We start from the raw sequence: 17,587 nt of genomic DNA, 5'->3' as shown, positions 1-17,587 counted from the left end.
GTATGTATAAAAGAATGATTGCTAAAGTCTGGCTCACGTGAACAGTTCTGGGCAGCTCTTCCCCCTCTCTTTATTTTCCCTTACTGTATAACAACCTGGAAAGCTTTCAGAGCAATAATGCAGTTGGGATGCTTGGAGTTTTATGCTTGCAGCTATGGAACTTGCTGGCTGTTTGTTTTCTCTGCATCCTATTTTTCTCTCTCTGTTCAGGTTTTACCCTTGTTCATGGGTTTTCTGTGCCAAAAGCAGATGAGTTATGGCCATAGACCACCTGCCTCCATCACCCTCTTTGTGCTTTCATTTCATCAGTTGTTTTCCTTGTCTCGGCCAGTTGCTATTTCATGCACAGAATAGGTATGGACATTATTGCTATTATTCCTAATAATGCAGTTCACTCCTGAGTATCCTGTAAATAAAAACCAAACAGTTCTTTCAGTTTCTTTTTTTCTTCTGTTTTTTGAAAAAAGGAGCTGGCAGAAACTAACACCAAAAAGCTCAATTTCTTAGCTTCTGCATCCTCGGAGGGCTACTGCCCATGTTATGTGGCCACGGTTTATCTGTGTGTTCCCACTCTTGGAGCGTGTACTGGTTTTAAGCTGTATACTTTATGTAAGAGCATAATCATAGTTCTGAGAAGTGTTCTTGGGAAAGGTCTAGTCCTTAGCCATTGAAATGCAATGAGAAGCTGCCCTCTGACTTGAATCAGGCTCTTATTATCCTCTCCTAGAGGAGAAGGAAAATAAATTCTTTTTAAGTTTGCAGCATTTTTTTTTTTTTTCCCAAAAAGGGGTTGATTTCAGCCATTATTATGTAAGAAAAAGATCAGCTGCAGGTAATATCTGAAAAGCCAACTGATATTTTCCTTCTGTGCATCAAACAACCTCAACATGCAGAATTGGCCAGGGCTTGACAACTCTTCCCTTTTGAAATGAAACATAGGAAAAACATTCTGTAAGTCCTAAAAAGTAAGTCTGTATATTACAGGAGCACAGTTCTTTACTATGTAATTCCAGATAGATGCGAATATATAGCTATATTTCTTTTGATTCTAAGTCTGTCTTCATATAACACTAATTAGAGCTTTGGATGTTTAAATACGCGATTTTTGCATTCTCACTGTTCACTAAACTACTGACAAGACTGAGTATTGGTCTTATGCTGGGTTACCCTGCACTGTCATGCACTTGTCAGCCAATATCTCTGTGGGAAGCAGGGAGGACAGGTTCAGATTAATTCTGGATGGGAAGTCTGGTGTAGGAGTCAGTCTTTTTCTGCCAGCAGCCCACCCTGCAGGCTGGGGGGCAGCCAGGACCCTCGAGTTAGCTGTTATTCTTCGAATGAAATGGAACTGTTAGGGGGAAGTTCAATTCCAAATATAAGGTATAATACAGACAATATTGAATATGAGAGAACAGTGGCACTTGGGATCATGAATTGTATATGCTGCTACACCTCAGTTTGGTTGGTGTTAGTGCAGATGTCACTGGTTTAATAACAATAATAAAAAGTTGATTTCCTCTTCTGTTTTCCTTTGACAGCTGCAAGTCTTTCTATTGCTGCCGAGTGGTATGAGCTTCACGCTCTGTCCATGGACATCTGCTCCATAAAAATAGGGGCATTATTGCCAAGGCAAATTGTGCCACTTGGATTAAAAAATGTGTTACCTGAATATTGTTTATCTTTACGGTGTTTATTCTGTGTGTGTGTTTTTATGCTGAGCTGGTGAATAGCATCAGCATCAGTGTGTTTTTTTCACTGAAACTTCACATTTAGTTTTAAGTAAATTGGCAAGTCACAGCAGTGATGAAGTCTTGTTGGGTACTTCAGCTATTATTACTGGTTTCCTTGGAGCTCCTATCCAAGTTATGATGCTTTTGAGTATTGGTCTTTTTATATATTCATAATCACAGTATCACATTTTCTCTCTTCCACTGTCTGTGGTGTTAGTTGGCTTGTAAAAGTCCTTCATCTCTGCTTCTGTTTGCTCTTTTCCCAAATTAAAATGTTAACCAAGTTATTAAAGACTAATTAATGTTCTTAAAGAATAACACAGCAGAGATCAAGCAAACAATGAAGAATTTTTTGTTGCCTGCTTTCAAACAACTTTCTGGTTCTGTTCTATAGATTTCCTGTATGAACTAAGAATTTCTATGCAGGTAATGAAGTATATGCATGTTTATATAAAACAAGCCTCTACCATTTTTATCGTTATTTATTGTTCTATGAAAATATAATTTAAAGTTGTGGGGACTTGCTAATCTATTTTTTATTCATTATAACAGGTACAAGTGACCCATATGTGAAGTTTAAACTGAATGGGAAAACTCTATATAAAAGTAAGGTAGTCTACAAGAACCTCAACCCAGTTTGGGATGAAACTGTTGTGCTGCCTATACAGAGCCTCGATCAGAAACTCTGGATCAAGGTAAGCTTTAAGTTTTGGTTTTTAGATTTTTGAAAGATCAATATTTTTCTTAAGCCATGATTTTCAGCTTCAGAAACGTATCGATTTTCATTCACTGCAGCAGCGTAACATAAACCACAATCCACTTTAAGAGTTCCAGCAATTTCAAATTAAAATGCATATATGTCTTTTCCAGATTTTACTCGCATGTTTTGCTTTCCATCTGCAAAAACCCACGTTGAAATAAAACTCCTTGACTGGATAAGTTTTAAAGCTGTGGGAGCTAAATTCTGCTCGCTCTTACCGTGCTTATGCAAACTCAGTGAAACCAACAGCGGTTTCATAAGCACGTTTTAAGAGTGTAATTTGGCTGGGTTGAGCAGAATTATTACCTGGGATGCAGCCGTGACAAGTAGCAAAGCCTTTTCTCATTAAGAGTAACGTTACAGTTACCAGAACCGCAAGCTACCAGTTGTGAGCACTAATTGCTAAAACATCTGTAGCCAGGAGTACCTGATTCCTGTACAGCGTTTCATTATGCGATCGAGCAGAGCATAAAGGAACAGGCACCATCCGCAGCAGCACACATGTCTCTGTTTACATAATATAAAGGCGATACTTTCAAAATGCTCTTTAAATATTTAGTTAAAAATACAAATTAAAGCAGGGAGCTGGAAAATTATCCCTGAATTATAGCTAAGCTTTGATCTTTCAAAGACGAAATTGAACTGAAAGAGCTTAAAATACCTGTTCTCTTATCGGCTGGGATAAAACTGGATTATGATGTGAAAATCAGATATATTTATTTTATTTTGCTACCAGGTGTATGATCGAGATTTAACCTCTTCAGACTTCATGGGTTCGGCGTTTGTAGCCCTCACTGAACTTGAACTCAATAGGTAATATGTTTATTTAACTAAAGGTTATTAATGCAGCTCATTTGAGAAACAGGAAAATAATGAACTGCTTTTGCTCTAGTTTAGAATTTATCTATTGAAGGAAACTTTGATAGAAGGGTGGGGAGCACATTTTAAAAGAAATCACTTGAGATAAAAAGGTATGTATACAGGATTTATCCAGCGTTATGTACCAGCTTCAAATCCAGCCTGGATGGAGCCTGGTTCAGCAGAAGGTGCCCTTTCCTTGTCATGTCTATGAATAAGAGTTCCTATATGCAGCATTGCTTAGGGAGGGCTACACCAGAATAATTCATGGAAGAAGAAGAAAGGGGGGAGAAGGGTGAGACCCCCTTGTAGCCCTACATAACATGGAGTGCCTTTTTCTGTGTGTAGCTGGGCTGGGGAGCAGTTTGCCTGTCTGTGAGCACCCTGTCACCAGCCTCTCCCCCTGCAGCCATCCATCCCCTCAGCAGCTGCATCTGGCCCTGATTTAGTGCAGAGGCAAGCCCTGCTCCTTTTGTCTGCTGCTGCTTGGTCTCAGTGTGGAGCTGGAAGCCAGGAATTCAAGTTTTAGTTCTCCCTTTTATACTCCCTTGCTGTGTAACTGTTTCTTTGGGGGAGAAAATTGGTTCTTCCTGTGTGGGTCTATTGCAGCTCCCGTGGTTATCTGAGTTTCTAGAAACATTAAGGAATTTATCTGTGAGATAGTGCCATCAGGTAAAAAACAGCATTCCCATTTTCAGAGAGGGAACTGAGTCGTTGAGGGAAATTAAACGCCAGTAGAAATAAGACAAGAATAAATATCTCCAGAGTCAAATTCCAGCCATTAGTGTTAGAAATTTCACTTGGATAAGTTTCCCTGTCACTCTTCTTCCCCATGAAGTTGGGGTCTAATTTGGTGTGTACCTGGATGTGGAGATTTATGAGTATTAAGCAATGCTATATGAACTCTATGCTGAGTTATTGAAAGGGGGTTGTATTTTGTCAGAACTCTGAAGGAACCCTCTGGATTTCCCATTTTAACATTTAAACTCAATATTAGGAATTTCAGACAAGAAGCTGAAATTTGCACAGCTCAGTGTGACCTTTAATAATCAACTTGAGTTATCTGGAGTTAATAATTGCACTTGTTTCCCCCTTTTTTTCTTGTAGAACTACTGAACAGGTTTTAAAACTGGAAGATCCCAACAGTTTAGAAGATGACATGGGAGTGATTGTGTTAAACTTGAGTCTAGCAATCAAGCAAGGAGACTTCAAGAGAAATGTAAGTGGCTTAGGAAATCAAATTTATAGCTGGAATGTGGTTGGGGGGGAAGAGCTGGCATAATCTGATCTAGTGGGAAATGCCACATTTATTTTCATCCTACAAAAGTCAATGTGGAAATCAAGATAGATCATAACTTGAAAAAACAGCCTTATATTTAACTGGGTGAAAGTTGTGTAGACATCTGTAGCTGGATGCTTCCTCTCATAGCTCTGATGTGCACCATGGCAGTGCTCTCTGAGTACCAGGTGTGTGATACCCACCACTGCAGCGTGCAGGCTGCTGAAGTCAATGTATGAACCATGCCTGCTGTAACTGCTATTCCAGAGCATATTGTTTTCCGATTTCCACCTGAGAGTTTAACACTTAAAAAACCCCAAACCAACCAACAACCAAACTGACAAAACAAACAAACAGAAACTAAAATATAAAAAACTAACCCAACCAAAGAAAACTTATTTGGCGCTTTTTTTTTTTGCCTTTTTTCCTTTCTTTTTTCTTGTTTTTATTACAATATAAATGTCTATCCATGTGAAATCTAAAAGCACAGATTTGATGTTAAGACTTAAACCAGTCTTGCAGAGGAGCACACTGGGTGGGAGTAAGATACTGCTTATAAACCCCCTGATTTTTGCCACTGACAGTTTCTTGCCTGAGTTCAGTTGAACTTGGCTCCTGGTGCTGAAATATGGTGCATTTAGTGATGCTAGAAACCCAGAAGAACCTGAGCAGAGACTGGAAACACCACAGCTGAAGCTCTTAGGTTTTGAATTTCAGGTCCTGCACATGGGAGTTTTGTTTTTAGCTCTTAAGACTCCTACTCTAGTATCTTACACAGAGTGTAAAGCATACCTGTGCTGGTGAACTCATCCTGTTCCTGGCCAACAAAGGCAGGATTTACTTGGACTAGTGTTAAAACCAGAGCTAACTTTAACTATGTGTAATACATATGTAAAGAGAAAATATTCCTCCAAGTCTCCCATATAGTCTAGTATGAAAGTTGCTGTTTACAGCACATTATTGAATTATAGGTATGGAATTCCAGTCTAAGTGAGGTTATTTATAGAAACATAAGTGTTTCAAGGGGTTGGAAAGCAAAATAAGAAAAGCTAATGTGGGATGTCTGTCATTCATTATTCATTTTTCAAATAGTTGCTTTTTTGAACATTGTAAAATCTCAATATTAAAATAATTGTAGTTATTTGTAACTCAATATGTGATTACTTGAAAGCTTAATGACAACATTCAAAACACTATTGTGGTGTTTATATATCTGTATTATGAGATTGCTTTGATCTGGGATGTGACTTCTCCCTCTTAACTTGTACAAGAGACTGTTGGCACACATGTCACTGGATTGCAGGAAAGGGGTAAAGCCAAGACAAAAAGTTTCTTTAGCAAAAAAAGCAGTTTAGGGGAAAGAGCCTCAGGAATTCTTCTGGGATTTTTAGGAAGGCATGGCCTAATATGGACCTAACCAGTGAAGCAGCAAATACATTGGTTTAAAGTATTAGCTTTTGGTACTCTTGGGTGCTTAGTTAACATTCAGAGTGCAGATGATAGAAGAGTTGGGTGCACACTGTAATTTTTTTAAAGACAGTGTTTTAAGCCCTCATATTTCAAATGCAGATTGCTCAGCCATTTCCAGTGGAATCGGAACAGTGAAATGGCTCTGTCTACATTAGCACTTAACAGTAAGATGATTTTTTTTTTCCCTTTCTAAATTAGCTTACTGTAGAACCAGATGGCACCAAAAGTATAAGCTATGTGTCTTACTAATGGCTCTAGGTCCTTCCACTTTTTATTCTTGATGGCTTCTTTTAATTTCCTCTTTTTTTGGTGCAGTGCAGGTATTTTGAGTTTGGCGGTTGTTATATTCCATGAGGGAGGGGAGGCAGATGAATACAGTCATAGTTCCAGCCCCCTACTCAATAATAAGCTTTTCTAACACATTTGACAAGCTGTTGTTTGAATTATTTTACTAACCTCTTTCTCCATTTTACTCCTCCTCTGTTTCTTCTCTCTGGTTTCTCTTTGGTACAATGGTGTGGGGATTCATGAATAGAGATGGTCAAGTCGGAAGAAACGAACTTCATCCAAGGTAATCCATATTTTTTTTTCCTCTTAAAAAAAAGTCCCCTCCCAAAACTCTGTGCCCTCTCTAAACCAGAAAGTAAACATAGGAAACTCTGAAGTACAGTTGCAACCTGTCTTAACGTGGTGTGATACCCTTTGCTTGAGCTTTTTTTTCCAATGTAATGAGAAATTGCTGCTGTTTCCTTATTGTGGATGCTATGGTAGCATCTGGCGGCAAGAGAGAGTAAGACCCCATTCATTAAAGAGCTGTAGAAACGGAGAAAAACTGTACTGAGGAAACGGGTATAAATTCAACCGAAAAAAAGGAGCTGTAGAGGATTTGAGTTGTTTAAGGATATCCAAAAGGTGGCTGGTAGTTGGAGCTGGAGTGGACCATGGGTCTCCTGGATCCTAGTCTAATTGTTTGTGTTTCTTCTCAGAATGGGAGGAATTTTGTGAGGCAGTATTTCTTCTGTTTGCTCTGTGGATTTTGAAATTCTTTTTGTACTTGGGATGGAGACCAAGCAGGGGATTTTTCATTACCAGCAATGTAAAAGGATTTCCAAGATTTGTGTGTTGCTACATGTCTACACAACTTGCTTCCCTCAGTCTTCTGTAGTATCCCTGAAGGCTTCTGTTACTTCTTTATTCCTGTACTGTCCTGTTTTTGCATTACATTTTAATTTGTTTGGGAAGCAGACTGTAGCTTTCTATTTGTTGTGTAAAGCTTTAATTTGCTATTGAGTAAATAACAATAATCTAGAGGCTGCAGGCCCCATTACACAGCTCGAAAGCTGTACAGTCTAACTCTCTGAAAAGCAGAATTTGGCTCTTACAAGAACAAATATACATCTTGATATTTTCCCCTTTATAACGTTGCTATGTGCCTAAATAAATTGAATAATTAACCTCCTTTTGTTTGATTCAATACAACTGTGGTGTGCTACATAGAGGAGCCAAACCTCTCAGGTACTGTGCCAGCAAGTATATTTTTGTCAACAGAAGAAGTGCAAAGTACAGCCCTTGGAGCTGGACGGCAGCTCAATGAGCCCTGGTCCTGGGGTGTCACAGCCCTTCCCTTGGCGCTCAGCACAGAGAGCTGCCATGTATCCCTGAATGCTGTATGACAGAAAGTGATGGAATAATTGAGGAGCTCAGCACTTTAGCTCTTAACTAAAGCTCGGGAAATTACTGTGCCCTCAATCAGTGTAGCTTGATCCCCCTTTTTCTCATGCATGCACACACAGCTGTCTCTTGACTCTGGTTGGCTTTGGGTCTCGGCAAAGGGAGCCAGGTTTTTAAACTCTGGACCTTTTTATTCAGAATAGCCAAACTTCTGTCTTGGTTGCTGTCATTGGAATATTTTTTGTTGTTGTATGTTATATCTCATTGCATTTTCAATCATTTTCTTATACGTGGGGTTTTGGACCTTTTGCTGTAAGCCCTTCTGGCAGGTCTCTCAGTTCCCAACCGGCTTGTGCCTTAATATCTTTTAAAGTAAATTTGGGAGATGGTGAAGCATGGTACTGGTTTAGGAGACATGAAAGTATTGTTTCAAAGAGGAGGGGGAAAAAAGCTGCAACCCTGTGCTCTATTCTGTTCCAGTCACTAGAGGGTAGGAGAGCTTCAGTTCTTCCTAGAGAAGACACAGTTCGTGCTCCAGCGTGATCTCTAAAGAAAAACTCTGTGACCATCCAAAGGCAGTAATAAGTGTTTCCCAGCATGCGCTGGAAAAATCTGACAAAGCAGTATTTCCTAGTTTATTGATTCTGCTACTGCACTAAAACACTAGTACTGTACATCAATAACCATCTTTAGTTAGGAAACTCTGGTCTGTGGAAGCAGTACTAGCAGTTTGTGGCAGAACATAAAGGCTAGAAAGAAAAATTGTGTGCATGGGGAATATAGGTGTCTAGGGAAGGCACAAGAGGTTATGGAAGAATAGCCAGAGTGTGTGATGGGGTAGAAAACAATGTTGCTGGACGAGATAAAGATACAGGAATAAGGGGGCACGGGGAAATGGAGAGAGCTCTCTAACGGATACACAAACTCGTCTCTTTTTTCAGCTACTGAGCTGACTCTGGTTGTTGCAGGGAAAAAGGCCATATATTTTCCATTTTTGCAGAGGCAGATCTGCATTTTACCTCTATAGGTTTAGGCAAATTAAACTATTTGAAATAGTTTTCCTGGGTGTTTTGTGCTGAACTATAGCTGACCTCTACTGTAATATTGACCTTTTCTTCTACAAATACAGGCAAAATCACTTACGTTAAGGATGGACAAAATGAATATAACTTCCACAGCTGTTTCTTAATCTGTATTGCCTGTATGAAAGAAATCTGCTTATACTCGAATTTGACCATTTTTTGTTATCTTAGTGCAGATTTGGCACATTGGTGTCCTAAATAAGTCTTTTCACATTAATCATGGGATTCTTGCTGCCTTCCCAGATTCACCTCAAATGCTTAGTACGTTGATGGCATTAATACCTGTTGCAACTCCATGTCACTAGTGAAGGGGTTCACATGGGCTGTTGTATATACTGTACATTCTTCATGCATGTACTCCACGCTCCCTTACTTTCTGAGGGTAAAGCTACATTTTCAGACAAACTGAAAGCAGCAACGCAAGATTTCCAGTCTAGTTCTGGTTGTTTCACAGTCATTACAGATAGTATGCAGGAAGGATTTCAGCACATCTTTTAAATCATTTTGGCGCAAGAGCTGTTGAACTGGATGATTCAGCTCTCTGTTGATTACACATTGTATATTTTTTCACTGCTGGTAGAAGGGAATCATCACACATTTGTGTGGACTCCCAAGACATGGGCAGCTCATCCAGATCCCTCATTTTTCCGGGGAGCTGAGAAATAGCATTGTCCTCTGTGGGAGCTGTCTCCAAGAGTGCAGTATTCTTCTTTCTCTCATGGAGGGTGGCATTGCAAAGGGAAGAGGGTACTATTAGGCAGCATTAATATCGACACTCACATATGTGTGTTGGCAAGCTCTCCCCTCTTTCCTGTCTCTCTTTCTGGGGCGCAAAGGGACTTGGTAGCCATCTCTGCTGGAGCCACACATGTCAATGCTCAGTAGCCTTGTTTGTCCTGAGTGGCTTGAGTCTCACCCTGAGTGCCCCGCATGTTATTTCCAGCATTTGTACAGCTGAATAACCTTTATGTGTTGAACATTTATGAAGCAAATAAGCAGGTTTGCTTGGGGTGGATTGACCCGCAGCAGTTCAGTCCTGAAACAAAAGCGACGCAATTGCCACCTTGATAGCCTAAGCTGATTGAATAAATTGGCTGAAAGGCTGACTGGACTGAAGTGCTCCTCAGCATCTCATCGCAGGGGAAAATCCCTCATTCTCCTTTTTTTTTCCCTCTGTGTGGGCTGTTAGGTTTCATTTTTGTCTGCCTCATTGTATTTGGCTTTCTCCCACAATACCCCATGGGCAGCGACGCTTCCGTGGAGCAGAGGCACTCGGTTGCCACAGGGTCATGCATTGCGGCAGCAATCTCGTGTTGGTTCACTTGCCTTTCTCGCTGCCCTCTCCTCTTTCCCAAGGGGAGACTGCCTCTGCAAAATGGTTTCTCTGCCTAATGAGGAGAGGTCCAAAGAGTCTTCCTATTTGTGTGTTGTTGTTTTCTCAAATGGCCCAGTTTCAGTGCTGACCTCTTCACAGGGTTTGCAGCAGGCTTTCTGTTGTCCTGTCTCATCCTTTTAAATGAAAGATGTGAGAGATAGGCTTGCTTCACACTTGGCCACCTCACCGTGTCATTTAAATGTACAATTTTTCCTCATCTCTTTATTGCTTCAAAAACAAGTTTGAACTTGGGGCATGTATGTGTGTGTCAGGAAAAGAGACAGATTTGAAAGCAGCCCTGATGCACCAGAGGGGATTCGCTGGGTGCCTTGAAAGGGAGATTATATACAAATGGTGTTATCAGTGAGACTGGAGCTCCTAAAGGATTTTTGTGAAGCTGGGTCAATGAGCTGGTTCTTTCCCCTCCAAAGCTCTGTCATTCTCACTCATCTCCTGTATTTGTCTCTGTGAAGGCAGAATATGACCCACCTGCTCATTCTTGTCCAGATTTCTTCTTTAAACTAGAACCAGAAAATATAAAAACCCTAAGAGTTGATCTGAGAAGCTTTTATATTCGTTTTGAAACCAGGAACTAGATTCTGAAAATGGTATTGTGAGCACTGGCTTCTACTTTTCCTGGTCAGAGACGTGGGTGGTTACTGGGCAGATGTTCTTTCTAAGCAGTAGGGAGATGAACCGTCATCTGTTCCTTATGTGGCAGGGTCCTGCACTATGACCAGGCCATACTTTTCCTTCAGAGAAGATTGCTCATTACTTACGTGATGTTGCACAGTCCCTAAGTCTGCAGCAAACATGGGCTTTAAAAACATGTATTTTGGTTTTTAGAGTAAAGCTTTCTGGATATCCTTGTGCTTATTGTTTTCTTTCTGGCTGGCTTGTCTGAGGGATGTTTTCTGTTCAGTTTTTTATCCATTTTACAGCAGTGACCTTTATGGTATCACTGGTTATTTGCACACAGAGCCCAGCCAAAATCAGAGCTCTGCCTGGAGACAACCCCTCAAATTCTGGTCTCAAGGCTATCTTGATTTCAGAAGTGATTGGGGGGGTCAAGAAGGAAAAGCAAACTTGTCCAGTGTTTTGAGCTTGATGTATACGCCAGCTTCCATCATAAAGCATGTGTTTCCTAATTTCCAGCCCTATAGCCTGATCCTAGCTTCAGACATCTTTTCTGTACCTCTGCAAGGCACTTTTACTTTGGTCTGGGATGTAGCCAGAGTGTGAGTTGGCTGACTGCAAAGAGTTTATAGGAAAATATAGCAAGAGAGGCCTGAAGGACCTGGCATCCAGTCTGGGAGCACAGCTGGAAAGAACTTGTGTTCGGCAGCAGGAGGAGCCGAAGTACCCAAATGCAGAGGCGTCTGTAGCCTGCGATGTAACAGGGAAAGGGAAGAGCTGAATAGATAAAAACATGTTAAAATTGTCACTGATTAAGCATTTGCGTCCTTTTCTGTCTGATATAGACAAGGGCTTTGACTTTTCTGGTCTCGTTATGAAGGCAGGTTAGCATACTGATGGCTGGAGGGGAGGGAGAGTGTTTGGTGTGTTTCTTTTAGTGCTTGTTTTGCCCTTGAGTAACTTTGGACTAATCACTGCACTTCCTTGCGCTCTGCTTTGTTTTGCCAACTCAGAGGGAGGCTGTGAAGTTTAATCAATTAACTCTGTGTAAATCAGTTTGAAACGAGTAGGTGAGGAGTATCAGAGAGGAGGTAAAACTTCTAAAACAAATAATGCAATATTGTTTTCTTGTCACCTGGGAGGCGTTTTCCATAGTGCAAACTTCCCCAGGCAGCACTAAGTTTGACCCATTGATGGTTCAGGTCTGTGTGTCTACCACACATCTGGGTTTCCCCAGATGTGCTTCCTTCCAGAAACTGTGAGTGGAATCTGAGACACTGCCTGTTTCACTGGGATTTCCACCAGGGTGGTCAGAGGAGCAGCCTGCCAAATACCTGGGGAGGCTGGAGAGGTGGCCACAGAGCATGCACAGAGCGGTTCTTTGCTGCGTGTGTAGATGATAGAAGGCATAGAAGACATGCCAGACCTGCTGAGCACACACTGTGGGAACGACCTGGGCATGTCCAGGAAATCCAAAGCATTCCTAACATGATGGGCTGTATTGCAGGGGCAGGAAGCAAGCAGCCTTCTGTGCTGCTCTGTTTGGAGAGAGGCTTTTGATGGTGGCAGAGCTGGGCTGGGGGAGGTAGGAAGCAAAGTGCAGTCATCCAGCCTGTGTCGAGGTGCTGCAGATCAGCACTATGCCATAAACCAATTGCAAACGTCTTGGCTTCTTTAACCAGTGTGATGCTCCAAAGTGATGCTAGATCTCATCCAGAAGGTCCTGTTACCTGGAGACCAACATGCCCCTCTTCCGAGATGAGCACAGGATGCTTTTGCAGCTGCAGAGCCATCCGGAAAGGGGGTGCAAGAGGCTGTTGGCTAGGGGCCACCTGTTTTGGAAGGTCAGAGTTGATGCATTGCAATATGCTTTAGTGATGGTGAGCTGCAGGTGCTGATTTTTCCCAGGACTGCGTGGAATCCGGGCTGGTTTGGGTACCTCCCAACAGTCCTTTGAACTGTCAGGTCAGTGGATAAAAGGATGGGGTTATTATGTGTGTTACAGAGCTTGGGTAGGAAGGCCCCCAAAGCTGAGCAACTCCCTAAAATACTGGACTGGTTAATAAATGAAAAGTACCCAAATTTAATTTGAGAACTGAGCGATAACAACTGTCTTCAGTGTTCAGGCTGGAAGCTTTGAAGAGAACTGGATGCTTTGTTTTTAAAAGAAATTGTAATGTGGATAATAAACTTTGCCTGTTTTTTTTTTGTTGTTGAACTAACATCAAATACCTCTTCCTCCTCTGAGGAAGGAGCTTAGGGGGAGGGAAAATCCTTGGTCCTAAAGCAGCAAGTACATCACATCAAACATGACTATGTTAAATACTAAAATGTTCAAAGTACAACTGAGATAGATAAAGGCTTTGATGGGAAGTGGATATTTCCCAGGGACATTACAAGCAATAATCCAGATGTTATGGTGTAATGCAATGAGTGTCCATGGATAGATGGGGAGCTCAAGCCAAGCAGCGCCTGCTGTAGGCCTTAGCCGTCCACTCCCATGCTGTTACGCCATATGGAAGCAATCTCCAGGCCCCCTTAATAGCCAGCTTTGGATTCCATTTTCACAGGGCTCATAGAGCTAAGTGGAGCTGTTTTATGGACAAGTTAGATAGAAGCCTTTCCAAGATAAACATCCAATTCGAAATTAGGACATACCAAGCTGCAAAATTATTTTAGGGCATATTTCATGGAAGCACTGCCATTTTTCTAAGGCGATTGCCAGACTGTAGAATGCCCTTTGATCCCTTGTGGACATTACTCCCTCTTTTATAAAAAAGGATTTTGAAATAGTTGCAGTGTTTAGGGAGGAATATATCTGCTGGGACTTTGAAGTATGTCCATGGGAACAGTCATGCTTTAGCTTTTTGGCCTGAAAGACGGACTTTACAAAAAAATATATAAAAAAGAAATTACATTGCAGCTGGATTTGTGAATCAAAATCTCGTTTTCTTTTTAAAGGTAGGAATTTTTAACCAGCGTGCCAGGAAAGCCAAACGGGGTGTTTAAATAGAAATATATTAATATGCCTGTGGGATTCAGAGTTGGGTATTTTAACCAGTAAAAAGCAAGTAAAAAAATTTGTGAGTCCACCACCCATGATTTAAGAATTTTGTTGCTGGGTAATTGATCCATAAAAAGTAATCTTCAGACATCAGGTGCTTTTGCAATCGTTTTATTTAGCAACAACATTTCTTACTTGCTTTTAAAGCTAACACGTCCTGTTTTAAAGTGACTTGTGAAATCTTCTCCTCCGTCTTGCTCCCACCTGTATATGACATGATTGAAGCTCCCAAGTGTGGCAAGTTAAAAGTTGCTTCATGAGTATAAAATATGGCAGGGTTTTTACTGCGAGAGGAAAAGCATAGCCTTGAGTTTTAATGCTTCCAGCTCACTCCCTCCAAATAAAGGCCTATTTAATCATCCTCTGTCCAATAAAATACTGCCAGTTAGCAAACTGTTAGCGCAGCCATGCTATGTAGAATGAAGCTGCGAAGGTAACAAATGTGGCTACCAGGTAACCATAACTCCAGATAAAGAGCCTGGTGGCTTTTTCAGCAGGCATCAGTGGTTTTGATTCGTGAGCTCTGTTTCTAGAAGCAGGCTCTGCAAAGCAGGCGAAGAGCTAATGGGGATGACAGCGGTTGAGTGATTAAGGAGATGGAAGATGTGTGTTCAGCCTTTCACCTGGCCATAGGCTTTATGACTTGTGGGCTGTCTCCCCGGGAAGAACAGACCCGTGTTTTATAGACATAGATGGAGGCATTTAAGAGTTTACTTTAGTTTCTCCCCTCTTCTGCCTCTCCTCCCCATCACTCTCCTGTGTCTTTCTCTGAGCCAAGCTAACAAATTGCTTTCAACGCTCGAGGCCTGCTCTTGCCGAAGCTCAGCCAGGTTAGCTGAAGTCGACTTCTCTGGTGGTTTAAGATAACCCTGCTGTGATTTTTGCACTGATGCTCAGTACTGTCCCTTCAAGGGGCCAGCCATAGTGTAGTATAGGCAGAAAATCCATAGCATCCTACTGCTGTCCATTCTCTGTACTCCTAGGGGTACCTAGGAGTACCACTATCACTTCTAGTGCTTTCATACCATAAAAATATGGGGTTTGTTTGGGTATATGAGTATTTCATGTTGCTGATTTGCTTTTCAGTCGAGTTTCCTGCGGAGCGTGCGACTCTCTGACTCCTTGCGTAAGAACCAGTTGTGGAATGGACTGGTCACCATCACTCTCCTTGAGGGGAAGAACATCCCTGGAGGGGGCTTGGCAGAGATTTTTATTCTCCTTAAACTGGGAGATCAAAGATACAAGAGTAAGGTAGGTATCAAGGCTGAAGGCAGTAAGGTACTTGTTGTTGCTTTTACTGGTGTGGCTACCTCAGATGGAACTATTCTTGAATCTCTTTTATATAAGTGAGATCAAATCCAGGAGATCAGATCAGGGACATTAGCATTTTACCAATATGTTTTACATGCCAATATTGAAGTAAGAAGGTAGGAATATTTTGTGTATCTGGTTTTGTGCGTTAATAGGAATATTTTGTGTATCTGGTTTTGTGCGTTAAACACATTCATCATATTGATGGATGTTTGCCATTAATATGAAATGAAATAAAGCTATGTGCATCACACATGTTTTGTTCTCTGCCAATACAGAAGTTAGGTTTGCAAAGTTAGGTATGCTGGAAAAGCAGACTTGAAGTGGTTCCCAGTGCAGGGGAATTACTGTTATTTTCAATTTAAAGCACCTATCTTGAACAATGTTATGTATAGCAGAACCCACACCTGTCCCCCAAACACAGAATATTCCATGGTTTTGATTTTAATTTTTATTCTCCTAGGCTATGTTTACTTGTATCCAGTATCATTTCATGGGAATCTAAGAAATGGATGCGGTTCCCAAAGATATGTATTGCATCTCACACATCTAATAAAGAGAGAGGCTCTAATTAAAATAGTATTCTGTTGAGAAAGCGCAAGCTCTTTGTGAGCATGACTTCATGTCATGAACTGGAAGTGTGGAAGCAGAAGGTGGAGGAGGAAACAAACCCCCTCCTGTACAGAGCAAGTTCACAGATAGCCTTCAGATGCAGGCTCATCTGAAACCCACTCTGTCCGCCACATCAGACCTCAAACCAAGGTCATGATAGAATGTTTTTATTTAGAAAAGCAGCTTTCAGAAATAGCAAATGGGTTTGTTATTTTAGAATAAATATACGTTATTCCAGTTAAGATCCCTTTTTATTCTTCTCTTTAATGGTCCTTAGCCTGTGCCATGAATCTGCAAGACTGCGCTGTTTGCAGTCACAGAAAATTAAGAAGGGGGGTCAAGTACAGGGTTGCCTTCAGTGAGTTAATTGCTTAGTATTTCTGTCTGGGGTCCAGCAAAAGTTGGGGACTGCTGCTTTTACCCCTAATAACTCTTCAGATTGGCAATACTTCACATCCTTTCCTGGAGTTTATTCAACTTAGGAAGTACAATCTCTCGTGGTCCAGAAAAGCAGACAAGATGGGAGAAATCTCAGTCATGGTCCAGCTAATCCTATCTCCTGTTCTCTCAGTGGTCATGCTGATATTGATGGTGGGTAGTGTAGTGTGATACGAATTGCAAGTGATTTAAGTCCCAATCCAGTGAATACTCAGAGTAACCTGAACACATGAACAATCTCACCGAACTCAGAGGGACAATTTACAGATCTCAAATTAACTGGATGTCAGTAATTTCAGGGCTGTGCCTTCTTTGCCTATATCTTAATATTGAAAGGCAAATAATACTGGTTTAGGTTCCTTAATTCATTCAAACCTGTTTTCAGGTGATTGTCCTCAAAAGGCTTATTCGTGGTTTCTTCCAGTGTGTGATGTTGAATAACCACCACAGTCCACTGTAAGTGAAGATGGTGGATCCACCTTGCATTCATTCATGTTACACTTGCATATTTATCATTACTGGGAGGGAAGAAAGAGTCTGCAAGGAAAATAAGGCTGCCCGTGATGGGCTGGGGAGCTTTGGTTGGAATGAGCTTAATACTTGATGCCCTAATATCCAGCCTTGTTCTTGTAGAAGAAATGATATGTGCTTTACTGTGGAAATAAGTACCATTTAAGAAAAGTAAATATTATAACTGCATGTTTTCTAGACACTGTGTAAGAGTGCAAATCCTCAGTGGAGGGAACAGTTTGATTTTCACTACTTCTCTGACAGGAAGGATATGTTGGACATTGAGGTCTGGAGAAAGGATAACAAAAAGCATGAGGAGCTTTTGGGAAGGTAAGGTGCTTTTTTTTGTGGGGGGAGGGATTTGTGATTTTGGTCTTTTGGAATATTTTTTTCTGTGTTTTTGAAGGGGGATAAGTGCAAAAGATAATGTTGGAGTTTATCATTATTAAAATCAATTGATAAATTAAAAAGACCAAACCCTATCATCATACTTTGTATCTTTCCTCAGTTCAGTCATACCCAGATGCCTCTGCTAGAGAATGTTAATTAAAACATATTAATAGGTAATTGATAAGCCACGACCTGGATGCAGAGACACAAAGCTGACTCTGCACATGCTGGCTGTAAAATCCAAAATCCCGTGGGAGCTCAGTGGCAGCTGTTCCCAGGAGAGCTGGCAGCAGCACAGAGGCAGCATCTGTTTGTGTTGCAGGGTGATACTGCTCCAGATCCCATTGTGCTCTGCAGGGCTGATATGAGGCTTCAGGCTGGTGGCAGGTCTGGGATCTTTG

The 17,587-nt window shown here is 41.2% G+C and overlaps 1 protein-coding gene across 4 annotated transcripts in view; it reads left to right on the top strand.

Moving 5' to 3' along the window:
* The window catches only part of MCTP2 (multiple C2 and transmembrane domain containing 2), a 122,249-nt gene that overhangs the window by 35,429 nt on the left and 69,233 nt on the right, over nt 1-17,587 (top strand). For 3 of the 4 annotated variants that reach the window (XM_065688306.1, XM_065688307.1, XM_065688308.1), the window contains 6 exons: nt 2,283-2,425; nt 3,227-3,303; nt 4,456-4,567; nt 6,633-6,668; nt 15,012-15,176; nt 16,996-17,126. In XM_065688306.1, the coding sequence (XP_065544378.1) occupies nt 2,283-2,425; nt 3,227-3,303; nt 4,456-4,567; nt 6,633-6,668; nt 15,012-15,176; nt 16,996-17,126 (664 nt within the window). Of the gene's footprint in view, nt 1-2,282; nt 2,426-3,226; nt 3,304-4,455; nt 4,568-6,632; nt 6,669-15,011; nt 15,177-16,995; nt 17,127-17,587 lie in introns of those variants that run through there. The other variant, XM_065688309.1, reaches the window with a different exon arrangement.

Source organism: Lathamus discolor, chromosome 8 (assembly GCF_037157495.1).
Source record: "Lathamus discolor isolate bLatDis1 chromosome 8, bLatDis1.hap1, whole genome shotgun sequence".
Lineage (NCBI taxonomy): Eukaryota > Metazoa > Chordata > Aves > Psittaciformes > Psittacidae > Lathamus > Lathamus discolor.
This window is presented reverse-complemented; position numbering and strand designations above follow the sequence as displayed.